Raw genomic sequence first — 22732 nt, forward strand, 5'->3', positions numbered from 1 at the left:
TGTCAACTTGGCTAGGCCATGATTCCCAGTGTCATGTGATTGTCCTCCATTTTGTGATCTGATGTAATTGTCCTATATGTTGTAAATCCTAATCTCTGTCTGCGGTTAATGGGGTAAGATTAGGTTATGTAAAAGATGATTAGGATGGGATGTAACACCCTTACTCAGGACACAGACCTGATCCAATGTAAGGGGAGTTTCCCTGAAGTGTGGCCTGCATCATCTTTTCTCTTACAAGAGATAAAAGGAGAGAGAAACAAACAGAGACAGGAGGACTTACTAGCACCAAGAAAGACGAGCTGGGAGCAGAGCATGTCCTTTGGACCCAGCCTCCTTGTGCTGAGAGCCTCCTAGACCCAGAGAAAGACTGATGCCAAGACACTTGGAGATTTCCAAGGAACACTGGACCCACAGATGTTGAAAGGAGACAAGGACCTTCCCCCAGAGCCGACATGGAGAAGAAACCTTCCCCTAGAATTGGTGCCCTGATTTCAGACTTCTAGCCTCCTAAGCTGTGAGAGAATAAATTCCTGTTTGTTAAAGCCATCCACTTGTGGTATTTCTGTTACAGCAGCACTAGATAACTAAGACAGTATAGATGGATTAGGCATTATGGAAATGCTTAACTAATGTTTGCAACTAATCTAAATAGGCAGGTCAGTAGTGTCATTTGGAGCTGAGTCATTCAGTAGGTTCCATTAGAACTTAATTTGTCCTGGTACTCCAAAGCCAAATGGGTTCCAGGTCTCTCTGGAAGGCCTAGAATTTGGCCTCTGGGCTGTTATTAAGGATGGCAACTCTGTGACTTCCTGGAAAGGAAGTTGTACCACACTGATTCTCTCTTCCATGGTATACCCAGTCACTCTCACCATCTTTTTCCTTAAACTCATTAACAGTTTCCTTTTGTTTCTTTTAATGTTTCCTGGATTTGAAACATTACACAGTCCTGAATAATTCAGGCTTTGTGGAACATACTTTAAAGAGAGAATAACAATATCCAAAAAAAGTTTCAATGACTCCTCTTTTACTTGCCATAAAGGGGCTAGATTTTCTGCCATGCTCTTCACTCCTGTGGTATCTGTACCTCCCGCCATGTTTTATCCCTTTCTTTCACAAGTAGAGGAAGGGCTGGCTTTCTCCCCAGCAGTACACCCTCACCTGGGCCTCAGATGCTTGTCTTTTTGATTTCTAAGCAACTTTGTTTTCATCTTACCTATTCCCTCTCAAGCGTATTCAGTTTGTTTTCACTGCTTACTTCTGCCCTGTCTTGCAGCATGTACAGAAAATATCAATCTTAAAAAAAATAATTACCTTACTCTGCTGCCTCCTCAAACCATCTCCTTATTTCTCCTCTCAAATAAATGACTTACATCTGTGGCTTTTGTTTTCTCACCATCCCTCCCCACACCTCTTCATCTAGCCCTTATTACTGGGTCCAGACTCATGTCTCTCTCCTCATCTTTTTTAATGCTTATTATTGGTATTACATATTTTGCCAATTAGTCAAGTAATTTCATATCATTATTTAAATATTTAATCTGAACAGTCTTTCCTTAACTAGACCATAAACAAAGAGAATGAATTTACTCTATCTTTATCAAATAGCTGCTAGATCTGTAGTCTACAAATAGCAGGTATACATGATCTAGTACTGGATGATTTCACCCCATATTTAAGAATACATGAAGAGGAGCTCTTAAGAGACATGAGAAGGAGTGCACAGTGAGGTAGAAGGAGTGCACAGTGAGGTAGAAGGAAAACTAGGAGGAAGTGGTGCCTCAGAGAGGATATGCAGAAAATGGAAGGATGATCAATTGACAGGGATTGTGAGACACAGGAGGAGCCCTGGTGGCACAGTAGTTAAAGCAATCTACTGCTAACTGCAAGATTGGTGGTTTGAAACCACCAGTGGCTCTGGGGGAGAAAGATGTGGCAGTCTGCTTCCACAGAGACTTGCAGCCTTGGAAACTGTATTGGGTTACTACGAGTTGGAATCAACTGGATGGCAGTAGGTTTGGTTTGAATTTTTGTGAGACACAGGGTGAGAACCAAACCCTGGATTTAGCAACACAGAGGTTAGGGGTCTTGACAAGAACAGAGCAGTTTTGGTGGCGTGGTAGAGATGAAGCCTTATTCCAGTGGGTTTAAGAGAGAATGGGAGAGGAATTGCAGACAGCAATAATACAAAACTCTTTGAGAAGTTTTATAGTAAAGAGAGCAGAGAAAGGGAGTTTTAGTTGGGCAGGGATGTGGTGTCAGAAGTAATTTTTTCTTTTTCTTTTAAGTTTGTGAGAAATTACAACATGTTTATGATATATTAAAAAAAAAAAAAAGTTGCCTTAGAGTCAATTCCAACCCATAGCTACCCTATAGGACAGGGTAGAACTGCTCCATAGGGTTTCCAAGGACCAGCTGGTGGATTTGAACTACTGACCTCTTGGTTGCTTAACAGCTGAACTCTTAACCACTGCACCACCAGGGCGCCCATGATATAATAGGGAGGGAAATCTGATGACACAGCAAGTAGAAGGGAATAGCTTCAGCCATGTCTTCAAGTAAGCAGAAGGGGATAGGATCCAATGCACAAATGGAGGAGCTGGTCTTAGAAGCAGGGAGAACTCATTCATCCTCATGGGAGGGGACAGATGCAAGTGGGTGCAGAGATGGACTGGCGACAATTGAGGTGATTCTCTTCTAATGGCATCAGTTTTCTCATTAAAATAGGAAATAAGTCTATCAGCTAAGAGTGAGCATGGGGAAAAGGTGTTGGACATTGGAGGAGAGGAGATGCATGAGGAAAATGAGATAGTGAGTGGATGGGGATATACGGATGGATTGCCAGGCAACACTAAGGGACTGCTTGATGTTCGGCTCTGGATCTTTTCATCAGTATGGTCAAACTATTTTCATTCTAATGAGATCGTTTTCATGCAGATTAATATTTTACAACAAAGATTTGAGTCATCAATTAGATTCTTTTGTCCACGTCAGATTAAACAAATTATAACTTTTAGACATTGTGAGGCTGTTTTGTTTGCTTTTATTTATTTACTTATTTTATTTTCTTTTTATGGCCATTAATTATCTCAAGTCCTACTTCTCCAGGTAGACTTTTGCATGTTAAATTTTACCTTGTATAGTTCTAACTTATGTCCATTTTATTTTAACCATATCTACCACTATTTCTCCATACAAATTGAATAAAATAGGATAGTTTATATGTTTTTATGAAAAAAAATTGAGAGTAATTTCCCTCAAATTTCAGACCTGCTCTATTGTCTCAGATTTGTACCTGGTATACTGCAAATTCACTTCTTCCCTGTTCTTCATCACTTTTGATGCCAAGAAAAGCAAGTGCTGGGGTCAACAAGTCCTTATGATCAAGAAGGCAACATGAAAACACTCTGCTTTGGTCTTTCTCTACTTGAGACAGCTGGATGGATTCAAACCCCAACATTTTGGTTAGCATCCAAGTGTTTTAACCATTTGTCTGAGCTTGCTGCTATAACAGAAATACCACAAATGGATGGCTTAAAAAAAAAAAATTATTTTCTCACAGGGTAGTAGGCTAGAAGTCTAAATTCAGGGCATCAGCTCCAGCGGAGGGCTTTTTCTATCTGTGGGCTCCAGAGGCAGGTACTTCTCATCAATCTTCCCCTGGACTAGGAGCTTCTCCTCGCAGGAATCCCGGGTCCAAAGGATGCACTCCACTCCCGGTGCTTCTTTCTTGGTGGTATGAGGTCCCCCAACTCTCTGCTTGCTTCCCTTTCCTTTTATCTCCCATACCCCAGGAAAACTCCCTTTACATTGGATCTAGGATGTGGCCTGAGCAAGGGTGTTAAATCCCACCCTAATCCTCTTTAACCACAGGCAGGGATTATGATTTAGAACACTTAGGAAAATCACAAAATGAAGGACAACCACACATGGCCTAACCAAGTTGACACATTTTTTTTGAGGACAAAATTCAATCCATTACACCATTGTACCACGAGGGCTCCTTAAGTGCAATATGCGTAAAACTAAGAGGCTGTGCTGGTTCAGAAAAGGGAAAAAAAACAATTGCTGCAAAGTTGATTCTGACTCATGGTAACCCTGTCAGAGTAGAATTGTGCTCCATAGGGTTTTCAATGGCTGATTTTCTGGAGGTAGATCGCCAGGTCTTTCTTCCTGAGATGCCCTGGGTGGACTTGAACCTCTCTCCAACCTTTCGGGTAGCAGCCGAGAGCATTAGCCATTTGCACCACACAAGGATTCCTTCAGAAGAGGGTAAAAACCAAACACCAAACCAACTGCCATCGAGTCGATTACCGACTCATAGCGACCCAATAAGACAGAGTAGAACTGCCCCTATAGTTTCCAAGGAGCGCCTGCTGGATTCCAACCGCGGACCTTTTGGTTAGCAGCCATAACTCTTAACCACTACGCCATCAGAAGAGGGTAAGGGTCTCATAAAGAATGATGTGAAGATCACAGAATTGTGACACATATTGTGGCTTATCTAATAATTGGAAGCTAGAAGGTAAGAGGGAATGTTTCAATGACAGGACTTGAGTGCCCATATTTAAAAAAAAAAAATCAGTAAAAGTCAGACTGAGACAGAATTGATTTTTCCAGCAGAGGGTAGGCAATATTGTACAGACTGCAGGAAACACATGCCAAACAACAGCAAGAGACTTAAAACTGAAGCTGGGACAATGTTCTACAAGAATTTTTTTTTTTTTTTAATGAAGACAGATAAAATCTGGGCAAATATTAAAAAAAAACACCCTGCTTTATAATAAACCTAGCAGTTAGGAAAGAGAGTGAGAAGGGAATATTTGTAATATGATCAGATTCTTTGGCGATCAGAGATGGCTTGATGTCTGTTTTTATTAAAAAAATAAATCTTTCTGATGTAATTAAAAGATAGCTATAATAAAATAGATGACATGCCTACACAGACTTCCATTTCTTTTCAGAATTCAATTTAGTTGTTTACCCTGCCGCTCACTCCCAGAAAGGGGAGTCTTGATTAGTCTAATCCAGTTGTGGTGATTCCATTCCTTCTGCTGGTGATTAGCTTAGAAACGAGCAGGTGGCACAAGTCTGACCAATATGACAACAAGGAAATCCTGTCGGGGGGAGTAGGGAGAGGCTTCTAGAAATGGTTTTTCTCCTTGATACAAAAGACTCTGAACAAGGAACAGCATTATCTTCTGCCTTACAAAACAGCTGTGTGAGCAAGTGATATGTTAAGCTGTAGCAGCCATCCTCAACCATGAGAGGACAAGCCTAAGAACAGAAATCAACAGGCTGGGTGAGGATGACAGAGCTAAAGATGGAAAGACCCCAGGTCCTTGAGGATGTTGTTGGGCCACTAAATTACCGAACTCTAGAACTGCCTTACTTCTGGACTTCTTATTACATAAAATGCTAATAGTAACACAATAACAATAGTCTATAGTTTAAATGGAAACCCTGTTGGCGTAGTGGTTAAGAGCTATGCCTGCTAACCATAAGGTCAGCAGTTCGAATCCACCAGGTGCTCCTTGGAAACCCTATGGGGCAGTTCTGCTCTGGCCTATAGAGTTGCTATGAGTTAGAACTGACTTGACAGCAATGGTTTTTTTTTTTTTTTTTTTAATAGTTTAAATGAAGTCTCTGGGTGGTGCAAGAAATTAACACACTCAGCTGCTAACTGAAAGGCAGGTAGTTCAAGTCCACCAAGAGGAACCCCAGAACAAAAGGCCTGGCAATCTACTTCTGAAAAACCAGCCATTGAAAATCCCATGGAGCACAGTTCCATTCTGACACATTTGGGTCACCATGAGTTAAAATTGACTCAATAGCTCCTTTTTTTTTTTAAGTTTAAACAACTTTTGTTCAGGTATTCTGGTACTTGCAGCCAAAAGCATTCTATCTGATATAATCCTCACGCAGAATCAGAGGGCTGTAAACTGTTGATGACTAAACATATAGGTAAACTGCATGCTTGGGGGATGGGGAACTGGGAGGATTGTATTTAGGCCCATTAATTATTAACCCTTTATGGTTGGTTGGTCTCTGTACAGATTTCCCTGGGCAGCATTTATCATTTGCTCTTTAGTGCTTCTATAGTATAGCACTTTGATCATTTACTTAGAAAAGCACTTTTTAAAAAAATTTTTTATTGTGCATTACGTGAAAGTTTACAGAGCAAATTCATTTCCCATTTGATAGTTTGTACATAAAGTGTTCCATGACATTGGTAGCATTCCCCACAATGCGTCAGCACTCTCCCCATTTCCGCTCTAGGTTCACCATTACCTTTTGTCCTAATTTTCTACCACTTCCTGCCTTCTCATCTTTGCTTTTGGTTAGGCAAATGTTGCCCTTTTGATCTTGTATAATTGATTGTTCTAAGGAACACATACCTCTTGGGTGTTATTATTTATTTTATAAGCCTGTCTACAGTTTGGCTGAAAGGTGGTCTCAGGGAAAAGCTTCAGTTCCATCCAGTTCAGAGGGGTGTATTAGGGCCATAGTCTTAGGGGTTCCTCCAGTATCTGTCGGACCAGTAAGTCTGGTCTTTTTTGTTAATTTGATTTTTTGTGGTACAATTTTTCTTCTGCTCTGTCTAGGACCCTCTGTTGTGATCTGAATCAGAATGGTTGGGAGTGGTAGCCAAGCACTATCTAGTTCTTCTGGTCTTGTGCTCATGGTTCATGTGGTCCACTAGTTCTTTGGACTAACTGCCCCCTTGAGTCTTTGGTTCTCTTTACTCTCCTTTGCTCTGGACAGTAACAGACCAATAGATGTATCTTAGATGGCCGGTCATAAGCTTTTAAAAGCCCAGACGCTACTCACTAAAGTAGGATGCATAACTTTGTTTTTATGAACTATGTTGTAGATGTCCCCTGAGTCTATGGTCCTTTGCTTCCAGGCCTAGGAACTTAGTCCTGCAGGATGTTTGGTTATGTCTAAGAAGTTGAAGGCCACTTAGACTTTTGATTATAGTCGATATTTATGCTTTCTTTAATATTGTGAATAATTTCGGGACAAAGACAGTATCTATCATCTTTATACCCTTATAGCCAACTTTCATGGCATGTAGAAAGTGCTCAATAAGAATTTGCGGAATTGGTGAATTGCCTTCTGTTGTGCTGGGGGTGTATGATCTAGAGGACCCTCCAAAGCCCTGCCTTGGAAAGGGAAAAGCTAACCCAGGAGTATGAGGGAGGAAGTTAAACCAGAAGAACCACTTCGCATTAGCTCTTGTGGGAAGGAACTAACCAGTAGTGAAAGGGAAAATCTCACCTTCAGCTACTCAGCCAGCTGTTCAAGGAGTTTGTCTCCTCTCCTACTCTTGCCTTTCACATTGCCATACATTATCTTAAAAACCAAAAAAATCAAACCCAGTGCCTTCGAGTCGATTCCGACTCATAGCGACCCTATAGGACAGAGTAGAACTGCCCCATAGAGTTTCCAAGGAGCGCCTGGCGATTAGCTTACATCTGATATATATATATATATATATATATATACACATGTATGTATTTTTTTTTTTACTGATTTCTGTTTCCAATGCTACCACTCTTGTCCAAGGCACCATCATCTCTCGCCTGGACAAACCACCCCTCCCCCAAAACTATTCTCCACACAGGTGTCAGAGACATTATTTGAAAATGTAAGTAAGATCATGCCACACTCACACTTGAACCCTCTAGAGGCTCAAAATCATACTCGGAATGAAAAATTCATTCTGTGTCCCTCAGTCTTCTCTATCACACTTTATTTTTGCCATATAGCATTTATTATCATGTGAAATCACTTGTGTACTTATTATCTGCTTGCTCCATTATAAAGCTCCATGAGAGTAGGACCCTTATGTCTACTGTTTAGAGCCATGTCTCCTGTACTGGCAATAACACTTTGTTAGTGACTTGCAGTAAGTCAATAAATTAAGTAGTATTGCCTCTAACTGCCAAGGAGTCCTGGTGGCACAGTGGTTAAGAGCTCGGCTGCTAACCAAAAGGTTGGCAGTTTGAATCCAGCAGCCACTCCTTGGAAACCCTATGGAGCAGCTCTACTCTGTCCTATAGGGCTGCTTTGAGTCAGAATCAACTCAACAGCAACGGGTCTAGCTGCTAGAGAACCTTAACACTAGAGGAGTTTTAAATCTCATACTAAAAGAGGTTCTTGCCGGGATAAAAAAAATAAAAGAAGATAACTGAGAAATAAGAGCCTTCCATGGAACTCTTGGATCTGAGTGCGATTAAATTGGGCTTGAAAACAACTGAGGAAAACAAGAGGAGAGGGTCCCAACCCCACAGAGATGGTGCCAGGGCTACATTGACCACCTAGCTCGGTTTTGTGAGTTCACTGTTAAGTAAGTCAGGAGGTAGTGCAGTACCTGCTTGATACTTGCCCTCTCCTACCCGCTGCCTCCACAGGCATACATACATACACCTGAGCCACCGTGCCCCACAGAGTGCCAGGAAAAAAAGCCCTTTTGGCTCTGGCTCTACCTTAAATTATCTGTGCTCCTGGGGCCTTAGACTCTGAGTTATGTGGCCTTTAAGGGTCTCTTAAGCTCATGGGTCTGCTTACTTCCCCAGTGAATCAAATAGTGAAGAAATATCCCTATTAAGATGTACCGTTAACTAAAGTAAGTGGTGTCTATTTAAGTTTAAAAAAAAACTTCCTAGAGAGTTATAATTTTGAAGTACAATATAAAACTGCAAATGCAGCAGTTGGCAAACAATAAAAGAGCTAACTCAGAAATTCTAATTTTGTGGTTTCAGATTACTCTCAAAACGAGAGACACACCCTCTTTTGGAGGTCAAAATAGATCTGTGAAGACTAAAGGTAAAAATATTTACAAGATATTGATTTACAACTATAAAAGGACTAGCACCCAGCCATAAAGCCATGATTAAACATTAACTCTGAAAAATTCTCACCAAGGTATTTCTTTAAAACAGTTGTTTATGGGAGCCAGCAGTTTCAGCAAAGAACACAAGATAGAAGATTCGAAGTTCAAGTTCCAATACCTTCTAGCAAGCCCCTAACGTTGGATGCCTTGGTTTCTTCTGTTTTAATTCTGGTAAAAATATATGTAATGGAACATTTGCCATTTCAACCTTTTTTACGTGTACAATTCAGTGACATTAATTACATTCACCAGGGTGTGCAACCATTGCCATTATTCATTTCCAGTTTTTTTCATCACCTTTAACAAAGATTCCGTGCCCCTTATGCATTTTTTTTTTTTTTTTATGCATTAGCTCCCCTTTCCTTCCATGCTTCAATTTAAGCCTAAAAAGTCAAGATATTCTTATCTTTCTCTGACATGGAATGTTCTGTGAAAGTCTCTTTCTCTTTATCAAACAAAAGAATGTAAAGTGCATCGAGAACAAAGCAAGTGTAATTTAGTGCAAGTAGTAAATCTGGACCTATTACTACTACTAATAATCATAATATTAATAAGACCAGCCAAAAGCTTGGGATGTCAGTGCTGGGCTAGAAGTTGTTACCCATATACAGCTTTATCAGGTATAGAGGCCTTAGTAATAAGACTCATTTCCTCAGAGTAATTAGCATACAGGATATTAGTGGTCAGGAAACTATAAAATAGCTATAGAAATGGAAAGTTGAAATAATTATGCTAGCATGGCCAAATTAAATCTGCAGTGACCAAAAATTAACGAAACTATATGGAGGTTAAGAGTATCTACTCTGGGGTCACATTCCCTGAAGGTGAATCCCAACTCTGTGTAATTTTAGCATGTTCCTTAACCTCTGTGGTAGCCAGCCTCCAAGATGGCCCCCAAGGATCCCTGCTTCATGGTATTCACACCGTTGTGTACTCCTTTTTCATATTGTACCAGGGTGGCCTGTATGATAAATAGAATTCAGCAGGAGTGACAGTAAGCCATTTCTGAGGCTAAAAAAAAAAAAAAAGGCACTGAAGCTTCCTGCTTGGCTGTTCTCTTGGTTCCTTCGTTCTAAGGGAAGCAAGCTGCTGTGTCAGCCTATGGAGAGGCCTACATGGTGGGAGACTAAGACCTCTGCACAACAGACACATGAGTGAGCTTGGAAGTATATCTTTCAGATCTAGGCAAGCCTTCAGATAGCATCTTGATTGCAACCTCCTGAGAAACCCCAACCAAGAACCACCCACCTAAGCCACTCCCAAATTCCTGATCAAAGAAACTGTGAGATAAGTGTTTTTTTGTTTTGTTTTAAGTCATGAAGTTTTATGATAATTTATTATGCAGCAATAGATAACTAAAATACCCTCGCAAAGTTTCTGCAAAGCTGTAAAAATGGGGATAGTAACTTTACCTCTCTCAAAGGGTTGTTGTAAGGATTAAATGTCCAATACCTGGTGCACAGTAAATACATGTTGGCTATTATTACAGGTTTGCATACTTCTCTTCCACAAGCCAGGCATTCCTGCATATTATTTACAGTCACATTCCCCATAATCCTCAGTACTTTGTCAAGTCATAAAATTTCAAGTACACTGATCCAGCTCTTGTCAGTCCTTTATGCAGTCTTTCTCTAACCATTGTGCACCCAATCCTCCCTTTTTCTCTCTGATCTGTTTAGAAAAGTGAGGCAAAGATTTCTCAGAGAAATTTAAGGCACATGCTATATAGCTAGGGAACCAAAAGCTCAAATAGCTGGCCTGAGAAAGACCAACCCACTGACCTCATGAGCACTTGAAGAAGGTTGACAATAGTTAACTGAGCTAGCCTGAGATCAACCCGAGCTTTTACAGAGCACACTGTTTAGAAATTGTTCTCTGAAATATACAAAGCTTTCATTCAGACTCATTTCTGTGCTTTTAAACCTGGAATAGATCCTGGACTTCCTCAGGCAAACTTCATAGATGTTATCTTTTCTTTCTCTGATTATTCCTGTCTCCTTCACATTGGGTTGTCTTTTATTACTGATGGATGAGTGAGCAGTCAAATTTCCTATGCACTGAAAGAAGGTATTGAGGAAATTTACTGCTAAAGCTGTGAAAAGAACAAAAGAAGAACAGATATACATTTTTATCCCATAATAAAATTCAATAATAAAAATTATTTAACACCCAAATATTTCAAAAATTCAGCAAATACAATATAAAAGGGATAAAAAGAGATTACAAGTACTGAATGAGAAGCTCTTATTATACTAAGTCATGAAGATTTTTTTATAATTACATATGAGTAAAGTATTTTTATATACTTTACTGCTGATTCTCTGGGAAACTGAATATTTAAGTATGCAGTATTCTTTTATAGTAGGATAATTTGAGAGATTTAAAACAAAACACGATCCTTTTTTATAACATATAGAAAGCAGTGAACTTTTAATTTATTTCGGTGAAATTTCTGACCTCAAGGAGTTTTTATTCTAAAAAATATGGCATTAGTATTAAGCCCATGTTTCTAGGAATCAATCTCTCTCTCTCTCTCTTCCTGCCCTGGGTGTATCTAGTTCTGCTGAAGTCTGTGCGGAAACACTTGACCTCTTAAACATCTCAGGGTAAATTTGGGTTTGCTCATTTCTTCCTCCTTCTTTTTGGCTGTTTAGTTCTTTGTTCTCCACATGATCTAGGTGTTTTTGTTTGTTTTTTCCTGTCAAAATCTTCCCCCTCCCTCCTTCAATTCCTTTCCTTTCCCTTCTTATTTCCTTCTTCCCTACCTTTCCCCTCTCTTCTCTCTCTTCCTTCCTTGTATTTGGATGACTTTAAACCTAGGCTGACAAAATGGAGGACATTTCTTGGGTGACGACTCCGGAGTCTTTGTAAGAAACACTGTTATTTATTGCGGCAGAGCCCATGAATGTATTGCTGATTTAGTGAAATGCTGCCTTCCTGAGCTTTCATCTCTGTCCCTTGATTTAGGAGATAATATTGGAGCCATTATTCCCTGTCCTAAAATGTGACCCAGCTGGAGCTGGACTCACAAGGACTCATAAGGACTCATGAACTGAGCCCTAAGGTATAAAGACAATAAACCAAAAAAAAAAAAAAAAACCAAACCCATTGCCATTGGGTGTTTCGACTCACTATGACCCTGAAGGACAGGGTAGAACTGCCCCATAGGGATTCCAAGGAGCATCTGGTGGATTTGAACTGTCAACCTTTTGGTTAGCAGCCATAGCTCTTAACCACTATGCCACCAGGGCTAGGATAATCTTGGAAAATATCTTTTAGGGAAACGTTCACATAAACAAATCATAAAACAGAACACAAAAGAGTTTCCACTCTTTTTCTGTCAGCATTTAGCATTCATTCGTTGGACCAGTGAAGACCCTCCCGACCGTCCTTACTGAAACCTGTAACAGTAATTATTAGGAAAGACGATTCAAAATGTAGGATCACAGTTTCTAGTCATCTGTGAAAAGGTGGAGATTTCAATGGTTTTGTCCATTTTGTAATGTTAATACACACTGATGACTCTGTAATGTTCCTTGGACTCAGGCAGATATGGGTTTAGCAGGATGCTTGTCCATTTTCCCATTCTTGCCTATTCTGTAATATTCCTTGGACTCGGGCAGACATTAGCTCTGGCAGCATGCCTGTCTGCTTCCCACTTTTGCATCTTTGGACATATGCTGAATAAAACTTTATTTTTGCTTTACTTAACTTTGTGATGTTTTTACCCAAGAACACCCTTAAAATAAGGCAGGAGCTAAAACAAGATAATTTCCCTTTTCTCCTCAAATATACATACATGCCAATTAAGAAATACAAGGAAAATAACTTGAGTGGTAAGTGTAAATAAAACATACAATGAAACCACATCTCCACCTAGTTGCTCAAGAGCCAATCTTAGCTACCTCGCTCCTTCTTTCCTGTGTTTAACCAATTGCTGAAGTCTCATCTTCAACATGTCTGAGTAGTTCTCAAGTCAGCCCCCTCTACCTCCTCCAATTCTGATCTGCACCATCAGTCTCCTGAGCCACTTGCCTTTCCTCCTCCAGCCTTGCTCCACTTCAATCACCTTCCCACTGTCAGGCCTAACACTAACAGTTCAGGTCATCCATCATCTACAAGTGAGAGTCAAATTCCTTTTCCTGCTGCCCACTCTCCTCTCTGGCCAAGGATCCTCTTATAATCCCAGAATAGAGGATGCAATCTTCCATCTCTATAAAGATACACAAGGCATTCACCTTTTCTGGAAAATCTTATCTCCAGATACTGATGTTGATTATTCGATCCTCCTCACAAAAGAAACTTTTTTTTAATGAGAAGTCTTCTCTGACTTTCCCAGATAGGCTGAAGTGCTTCTCCTAACCCCCAGGGAAGTTTGCTCACACCCCTCTAAATTATCTTATTGAATTACAACAGTAGTTAGATGGAGTCCCAGGATGGCACAAAGGAACAACTCAGAGGCACCTCAAAAGAGAGGCCTGGTGATCTACTTCAAAAAAAATCAGCCACTGAAAACTCTAAGGAGCACAAATCCCATTTGAAGAAGAGAGTAGGTGCTATATAGAGAAATGGCATGACAGTCCCTACCCACTCTGCATACCCCACCCAGCAAATCAAAGTCCTTATAGTTAACTTGAGAAGCCTCACCATCCTCCCTTCAAAGGAGCATTCTGGCTGTACATCTTCCAAGACAGATTTGCTCGTTCTTCTGGCGGTCCATGGTATATTCAATATTCTTTGTCAACACCGTAATTCAAAGGCATCAATTCTTCTTCAGTCTTTGTTATTCATTGTCCAGCTTTCACATGGATATGAGTTGGCTGAAAATACCACGGCTTGGGTCAGGTGCACCTTAGTCCTCAAGGTGCTATCTTTGCTTTTTAACACTTTAAAGAGGCCTTTGCAGCAGATCTGCCCAGTGCAATGCATCAGTTGATTTCTTGACTACTGCTTCTTTGGGCGTTAATTGTGGATCCAAGTAAAATGAAATCCTTGACAACTTCAATATTTCTTTGGACTTGTTACCAGGAGGGACCAATCCCTGGGGAAGGATATCACTCTTTGTGAATTAAACTCCTAGGCCATTTGGCTGGCCATCTCAAGCAGCTTATCAAAGTACGGTATCCTTCCAACCTTTCTTAAGGGATGCTCTGATAATTAGTTCTATTGATCTTGGCAGTGAAGCTGTGGTGCTTCAATGAGGTTTTGGAGACCCTCGCAAATGGACTATTCAGTTTATTGTGGTTTGTTTGCATATCTGCTTCCCTTTAGACTACAAATTTCTTGAGGTCAGGGACTTTTACATTTTAAAAAATTAGTCTTTGTATTTGCAGCAACTAGCACAGTGCCTGGCACATAATGTAAGCCCTATGGCTGCTTATTATTGAATGAATGACCCATTCTTCCCCACAACAAGGTTTTGTGTGTATAGTTGTTTAAGTACACAAGGAACCACTTTACAAAAAAGTCCTATTTTAACAGTTTACAAGGAGTGGGCTGATGTATACCTTTAATAGTCTGAAATGGTGGCAACCACTGCTTTCTTAAGTAACTAAATGTAATGATCAGTAGGCCAACCCACTCCATCATTGAACCTGGCACCTCTCTCCTGGTCCTGAAGTTTCAGGGCAAACATGGGTTTTGACGGCTTTACAAGGAATACGGAGTCCCTAGGTGATGCAAACAGTTCAAGTGTTCAGCTGCTAACCCAAAGTCTAGAGGTTCGAGTCCGCCCAGAGGAGATTTGGAAAAAAGTCCTGGTGATCTATTTCTGAAAAATTAGACATTGAAAACTCAACAGAGCACAGTTCAATTCTGACACATGTGGGGCCATCAACAAATAGGAGTCAATTTGCAGCTGGTCGGTTACAAGGAATACTGGAACTAATTCTGAGCCCTCACCTGAAAATCGGGAAAAGACCCTTCATTATGTAAGCACTGTCTATACATTTCCTGGCTGACTGGACATGCTAACCGTCCAGAGAGAATGCTCAGTTGGCTGATTGATTTAGCGCTTGTAATAATGAAATGAAAGTAAATCGATGAAAGGAAAGGAGGGCCAAAGAAGGCCCAAACTAGTATTCTCACTTGGTTGTATTAGTGTGCATTCAATTACCTGAATGTTTTCTATTAAGAGCTAAGGCTAAACTGCAACATTCAGTTAGGCAAGCTAAAACATATGAAGGTAATTTAACGAAATGAACCCACCAAAACGTCCTAATCTCATCCCCTCTGAATAGTATCATGCATGCCAGCTTTATGATTTATCTCTGCAATACTTCTAAAGTGGCCAAATAGTTGCTTCCCTGTATCCTAACCGTATAACGGATGAATTCCCATCGTATCTGAAGGAAAACAACCACGGTGCCCTGTGCACTGTCTTTTCTCAAAACTGTAATTTGGGACTTTCTTTTTCAACTTTTTCCCCTTCGAGACATCCTTACCGGTAAGTTTGGCGTCTTTAAATACTTTCTCTTTGCCTTCAAAGATCGCACCCCCAAAAGTGCATTTTAAATTTAATAAAAAGAAAAATCCGAAGACTTCCCCCTAATTTCAGGAAGTATACATTTGTTATGTGTAACAAAACCTGGCGGTTGCAAGGCTCACAGCCGAAATACTGGAGTCCCAGCAACGTGAATCCAGCCGCCACACTAGGAGCAGCTACAACCCAGCGCGCTGGTTCAAATATCCAGCAAAATCCCTTGGTCCTCTTAGTGTGGTAACACAGAGTCTAACTCTAGCTTCCAACTGTCTTATCTTTTCCGAATGTTTCAAACTTACTGTCTTTGTTCAGCATAACCACGGGCACGGTGATGATGGTGATGAGCGCAGCAGCACCCAGCAGTCCCAGGAGAACCTTCCACAGTGTCTGCAAGCAGGTCAGATAATGTCCGATTAGAAGGAAACATTTGGTCCCAGTCTGGGTAAGAGGGTAGGAGCCCGGGCTTCTCAGGGGTCAGGGAGATTTGAGGATAGCGCGAGTTGGAAGAAGGGGATAGGGGGCTGGGAGCGCTTAGCGTGCGCCTGCCGGAGTTTACTAGGGCGAGTGTCCTTGAACTTGTGGCCTCTGAGCACACTAGCTTTTCTACCCTGCCTGCCTGAGGCGAAGTAAAGATTCGGGCTTGCGTTTTGTGGGTGGCTCTCCAATCCTCCAAGACTCGGTACTTGGGTTCTAGAAGAAACCTTTCTTTCTGGTCCGAGAGAGAGGAGAAAGAGCCCTGGGACGTCCCTTCCCCTGTCAGAGAGTGGCCCTGGGGCTTCTGCCTAATGGGAGTCCCCGATCCTTTCTAAGAAGCCCTGCGGTGCAGTGATAAGCGCTGTGCCGATAACCAAAAGGTCGGCGGTTGAAACCCACCAGCCACTCCGCAGGAGAAAGATGGGGCAGTCTGCTTCCGTAAAGAATACAGCCTTGGAGACCCTACTGGGGCAGCTCTACTCTACCCTATAGGGTCGCTATGAATCAGAATCGACTGTACCGCAATGGGTTTGGTTTGAAGGGTTTGGGTCCAGCTCCGCGAGCTTTTGGGGCAGTACGGGATGAGTGGAAACCCTGGTGGCGTAGTGGCTAAGTGCTATGGCTGCAATCCAAAGGGTCGACAGTTCGGTTCCGCCAGGCGCTCCTTGGAAACTCTATGGGGCAGCTCTACTCTGTCCTATAGGGTCGCTACGGGTTGAAATCGACTCAACGGCACTGGGGCTTTTTTTTTTATGGGAAGAGTGTGGAGAAGAGGCACCTACAAAGCGACCCTGAGGCAGGAGAATTGTGAGGCGCGCTACTCACCTTCATTGTGGGAGTCTCCACGGAACTGAGCTTTCCCGAGCAGGAGCGCAGGCAGAAGGCACCGCAAGCCGCCGAGAAGGGCGTTCTGCTCCGCTGCTAGGGGCACAGGCACTCGGCGCTCCCAACTTTCAGCCGCGAGTTAAACATTAGTGAGCAGTCGGCCGGCTCGGTATAAAGGCGCCGCGGGCCCCGAGGGGGGGCCGCAGGCGAAGGCGCGGCGGACGCGGGGCAACTGGCATCCCGACCTGAGGGTGCCCTAGGGGCGCCTCCATCCGGGCAGTGCAGGCGCTGGGCTGCAGCCCGGGCGCACAGGGTGCAGGCGGCTCAGGGACGCCGCGCGCAGGAGGGCCCGATGTGGACACTCGGGAGGGGTTAAGGGAGTGCCAGTCGGTGGACTTGGAGACCCGAATTTGGCGACGCGGGGGAACAGGGTCCGTCTTTGCTGAAAGGGATGTTGGTTCTCAGATCCTTCAACCTTGCGGGGACGGACGACTGAACCGAGGCCCAGAGAGGGTATAGGGCTTGGCAAACCCACACAGCTCACTGCAGGCTTCTGGAACTAAAACCTAGGCCTCTGCCTCTTGCTAGTGAAAGGTATGCTGGGGTGGGGTGGGGTAGGGTGGAGTGGGGTGGAGTAAGGGGTGGGAAGTGGGATCTCTAAAGCTGTCTGGAAGACAGAGGAAGAAAAGGCTATTGTTCACGTTTGAATGGCACTTAGAGGTTAAGTACCTGGATTCACGCTTTGTCCGGGGAATTTCCCACTTGTTTTGCAAGCTTACATTCTCACCAAGATTCCAAAAATAATACCACTAACACTTAAGTGGAACTTACTTTTTCCCCAGACACTCCCCTAAGCATTAACTCTGTTTATTTTACAGGGAGGGAGTCTAGGCACCAAGAGGTGAAGTCAGCAGCTAGGAGGATGTGGAGCCTGAATTCAGAGGCCACGTACTCAATCTACGCAACAAGGCCTCTTATCCTTCTCTCTTGGAAAGTGGTTCTGGAAAAGAAAGAAAGGTCATGTGTGGCTTCCCCTTTCCCCAGCTCCCCATTTTGACCTGTAGGTTTGTTCATTTGTTCTTCATCATCCATTTATTCATTCATTTATCCCATGATTTTTCCATTTATTCATTCATTTCATGCATTTTCGAGGGGCGACAATGTGCTGCTGTTCTAGAGCTGGGAATAGAGGTGGGACATGACAAATGAGGTTCTGCCTTTGGTGCTTTCAGTATGAAATACACAGGTAAGCATTTGCTTTTAGGGGGCCTCTATTCCTACTTTCTCTCTGAGGGTGAGTACTCCTACTCCTTAAAAGTCCCCCTCAGCTTGTTCATTACAACTGAAAACAAAGCCTCAATATCCATAGTTGTTGTCAGGTGCCAGCAAGTTGGTTCTGACTCATAGAGACCCCATGTACAACACTGCCTGGTCTTGCACCATACTCACAATTGTTGCTGTGTTTGAACCCATTGTTGCAGCCACTGTGTCAATCCGTCTCGTTGAGGGTTTTCCTTTTTGTCACTGACCTTCTACTTTACCAAGCATGATTTCCTTCTCCAGGGACTAGTCCCTCCTGATAACATGACCTAAGTACCTGAAACAAAGTCTCACCATTCTTGCTTCTAAGGAGCATTCTAGCTGTATGTCTTCCGAGATAGACTTGTTTGTTCTTCTGGCAGTCCATGATATGTATATTCAGTATTTTTACCAACACCATAATTCAAAGGCATCAGTTCTTCTTTGGTCCTCCTTAGTCATTGTCCATAGTTAGAGGTAAAAGATAAAAAATGCAAAGTCCTATGAAGCATTAACACATGATTATGAATAAGTTCAACTTTTCACTCCAAACCAGACCTTGCTTCTAAACTCAGGGATCTTTTCCTCCTTGCCCATCAGTTGCATACGATACATACATATACTCACCTCCCAAATCCAGAGGCTCAAACTGAACTATTTAGCTCCTCCATCAGCCACTTCCCACCCTTCTCCCATTATCTCTACATTAAATGTATCTCCATTTGTTACTCAAAAAAAAAAAAACAGAACTAAAAATTTCAAACATCTTAGTGTTTCCTTCTCTACTTTCCTGCTGCATTCACTTGGCCACCAAGTCCTCTCAATGCTGCTTTTACAAGTGTTCCTCAAATCCATCCCCTACTCCCTCATCCAACTGCTAAGGAAAGGAGTCAATAGTGTTACTCGAGCCTGAGTGAGCTGGAGCTGTGAAGCAGAGACTGCCCAGCTAGAACTACAAGGAATTGTGCCATATTGGAGGATCAGTGTTGGCCTCTGCTCTTGGCAGTTTGGAGACTCAACAATGATGGTAGCAAAATCAGCCTTGAGGGAAGCCCATATAGTCGAACTCATTTTTATCCTCCATGCCTGCCACCATGGCAGTGTACATTGAGCAAAGCCTGGGGACACTGGGGAGAGGTTGACTGATGTTTACTGGACAGATCATCTTGTTCTCTGGAGGACATTACATAAGACACATATTTTCATGCTTTGTGCCTGTCCCAAGAGATTCTTCAATGTACTTCCCCCGACCCTGACCTTTTTGTCATCAGTCTTTCAATCTTGTTTTTTCCAAGTCCCTGACCAGCTGACTAACCCATTAATCACTGCCTATGAGTTTTTTTTTTTTTTTTTTTTTATGAGTTAGTGTAGATCTTATATCAGGTCATCTCTCTTTCCATGGAAAATGGACAAGTAGATATAGTGGTTGACATTCTATCAGGAAGATTTCCCTGTCTGCTGTATTTCACAATACCCCTGGGAAAGACTATGATACAGCAGCCATCCACTCATTGCTAGTACCAGCTTACTTTGCATAAGGCTGACTTTTCCCTCCTCTGTTACTTGGATATAGGGAACCTCCCATAAGGCTTTAAGTGTGTATTTACATAGACACATTGAAGCAGTAGAGAAGGTATTATAGTCTAATTCCTACCGATTTTCTACTAGGGCACAGTAGCAAGAGAGAAGCTGCTTTTTCACAAATAGTGACTAGCCATTGGCTATGAAGCTGTATGTAGCTCCAGGTGATCCTCACCTCCTTGCATGCATGCCATCATGTAGACCCCCTCCATACTGAATCGTGACTGGCCTTTATGTCCAGTAAAATGCTGTACAAGTGACAGAGTGTGACATCTTAGGCTAGGTCATAAAAGACTGTGACTTCAACCTTGTTCTCTCTTGGATCATTTGCTCTTGGGAAAGCCAGCCACCATGTCATGAGAATACTCAAGCAGCCCTTTGGAGTGATCCACATGGTGAGAGATCCAACAGCCAGCACCAACTTGCCAGACATGGGAGTGAGCCATCCTGTAAGCAGATCCTACAGCACCAGTCAAGCCTTCAAATGATTGTGGCACTGGCTGACATCCTGACAGTAACCACATGAGAGACCCCGAGCCAATAGTGCCCAGCTAAGCCATTCCCAAATTCCTGACCCAAATAATAAATGTTTATTGCTGCTATGTTTGAGGATAATTTATTATGTAGCTATAAATAACTAATACATTGATAAAAGAGGACATGGCTTTGCTCCAAAACCCTAGGGATCCCTGCAGTGATTCTCCTATTGGGGCTTTCCAGAGGCTTTAAACAGTATTTCTGTCTGCCACAGAAACTTCCAATAACTATCGTATCTGATAGGTCATAAGATCCAAATGGCAGAGCAGCTTGCAATGTAGCTTAGACCCACTGTGGAGCCTTTTCTTGCTCTAACCCAGTGCCGTCCAGTCGATTCCGACACATAGCGACCCTATAGGACAGAGTAGAACTGCCCCATAGAGTTTCTAAGCTCCATTAAAAACAGACAGCCTTATAGGTTACTGTGTAAATAGACTATAGCAGAACTCTCAATTGTAATAAATGGTGTCTCCAAAATCCAGAGTTGTTTCTCTTCGTCGTGGGCATACAAGGTGCAGTGACTTAACTTTCACATTAGAGGGTGTTATAAATTGAATTGTGTTGCCCTAAAATGATGGTTAAGTCCTAACTTCCGTACCTGTGAATAAGACCCTGTTTGGAAATAAGGTCTTATAACATGTTATCAGTTAGGTTAACATAAGATCACACTGGAGTAGGGTGGGTCCTGATCTCATATGACTGTTGTCTTTATGAAAGAGGAGACGGATACACAGATACAGGGTGACAGAGAAAGGATGCCATGTCATGCTGCTGCTGCAAGCCTGGATCTACCAGAAGCTAGGAGAAGCATGGAATAGATTTTTCCCTCAAAGCCTCAGAAGGAATCTCCATGATTGTCACCCTGATTTTGGATTTCCAGCCTCCAGTACCGTGAGACAATAAATTTCTGTTCGTATAAGCCACCCTGTTTGTGGTATTTTGTTACAGTAGCCCTAGGAAAACAATACAGAGAGGATATCCTGACATATTCCAGGCCATCAATTTCCTTGAAATTTAGCAAAATTTTAATGTGATTTATCCTCTACTTTGTGGCCACATTTGTCTCACTAACGCATTTAAGGAACTTCACCGTTTATGGGGTCAATTAACATAATGTCAATAATATGATGTTCTGTGGAATATGGAATATCAAGATAACCTAGGTCCTGTGTTCTGTGGGATTATCAAGATGACCTAGGTCCCATTAGACTATATATTAGATGTACAAGATAGTTGACATATTCCTGAAATAAGATGGTAAGAATACATTGCTGCCCCTTCTGGGTAAAGGAAAATTGTTTTGGGTGGTCCTTCTTATTAATTAGTCTGAAGAAAAAAAATGTTTGCTAGATTTATAGTGCCAGGTGCTACAGAATGTATTGTTTGATCCAGTAAAGCTACCAGACCTGAAATCGCAGCTAACTGGTGTCACTACTTGATCCATAGTTATCTTCCATACTCCATCTTGCATAGGCTAAGTAGGCAAGTTAGTTGAGTATGGGACACTCCTACATCTTTCAGGTTTTTAGATAATGACACCAATCTCTACACTTACCAGGCAAATGCAGTATTACTGTTGATTTACTATTCTGATGTGGAGAAGCCATTCCAGGGGCTTACACTTGGCCTTTCCTACCATAATTTATCCTCTTTGTGGGTCAGGGAATAAATGTTGAGATTCTTCCAATTGCTAAACATATCTATCTGAATATGTTGGAACTTAAAATATAATCATAGAACGGGCCATTGTGAGATGGACTTGACCCCAGGGTTTATTCAAAATCAGACTCCAGACCCCCGATTCTGATCACTTGTGGTAGGCTTAATCGCTGGATCCTGTGAATGTTACTTTACACGGCACAAGGGACTTTTCAGGTGTGATTAAATGAAGGATCTTTGGATGGGGAGATTATTCTCGGTTACCTGGAAGGGGCCAGATAATCACAAGTGTTCTTATAAGTGAAAGAGTGAAGCAGGAGGGTCAGAGAAGACGTGATGATTAAAGCAGAGGGAAAAGGGAGAGATATTTATTTGAAGATGCTATGCTGCTGGCTTTGAAGATGGAGGAAGGGATCATGAGCCAAGACATGTAGGCGGTTTCTAGGAACTAGAAAAAGCAAGGAAATGGATTCTTCCCCTAGAGCCTCCTAAAGGAACGCAGCCCTGCTGACACTGTGATTTTAGCCCTGTAGGACCCATTTTGGACTTCTGACCTCCAGAACTATAAGCTAACAAATTTGTATTATTTAAACCACTGTGTTTTTGGTAAACTGTTACAGCAGCAACAGGAAACGAATACGCCACTGGACCACAATAGTGTTCTAATTCCATAAAAATAGCAACATAGTATTGTTGTTAGAAGCAAGGATGGCAAAACTTTGTCTCATGTACTTTAGACATATTATCAAGAGAGACCAATCCCTGGAAAAGGACATTATGCTTGGCAGAGGGTCAGTGAAATAGAGGAAGACCCTCAGCAAGATGGATCTACACAGTGTGGCTGCAACAATGGGATCAAACATAGCAAGGATTGTGAGGAAGTTGCAGGACAGGGCAGTGTTTCATTCTGTTGTGCATAGAGTTGCTATGAGTCAGAATTGACTTGATGGCAATGGGTAGGTGGGTGGGAGGTCTGGTAT

The 22732-nt window shown here is 42.2% G+C and overlaps 1 protein-coding gene and 1 long non-coding RNA gene across 4 annotated transcripts in view; one reads left to right on the forward strand and one right to left on the reverse strand.

The window, feature by feature from the left end:
* DPP4 (dipeptidyl peptidase 4) overlaps positions 1–17218 on the reverse strand; it is a 95354-nt gene extending 78136 nt beyond the window's left edge. For 2 of the 3 annotated variants that reach the window (XM_049887305.1, XM_049887304.1), the window contains exons 1-2: positions 16677–17218; positions 15677–15764 (exon numbers count right to left, since the gene is read on the reverse strand). In XM_049887305.1, coding sequence (XP_049743262.1) covers positions 15677–15764; positions 16677–16682 — 94 coding nt within the window. In that variant the 5' untranslated portion in view covers positions 16683–17218. Of the gene's footprint in view, positions 1–15676; positions 15765–16676 lie in introns of those variants that run through there. The other variant, XM_049887308.1, reaches the window with a different exon arrangement.
* LOC126077723 (uncharacterized) lies at positions 15684–21522 on the forward strand. Its single transcript, XR_007517835.1, has 3 exons — positions 15684–15774; positions 17142–17270; positions 17555–21522. It is a non-coding gene; the product is annotated as an uncharacterized LOC126077723 (long non-coding RNA).
* The last annotated feature ends 1210 nt before the right edge of the window (positions 21523–22732 follow it).

This window comes from Elephas maximus, chromosome 6 (genome assembly GCF_024166365.1).
Source record: "Elephas maximus indicus isolate mEleMax1 chromosome 6, mEleMax1 primary haplotype, whole genome shotgun sequence".
NCBI lineage: Eukaryota > Metazoa > Chordata > Mammalia > Proboscidea > Elephantidae > Elephas > Elephas maximus.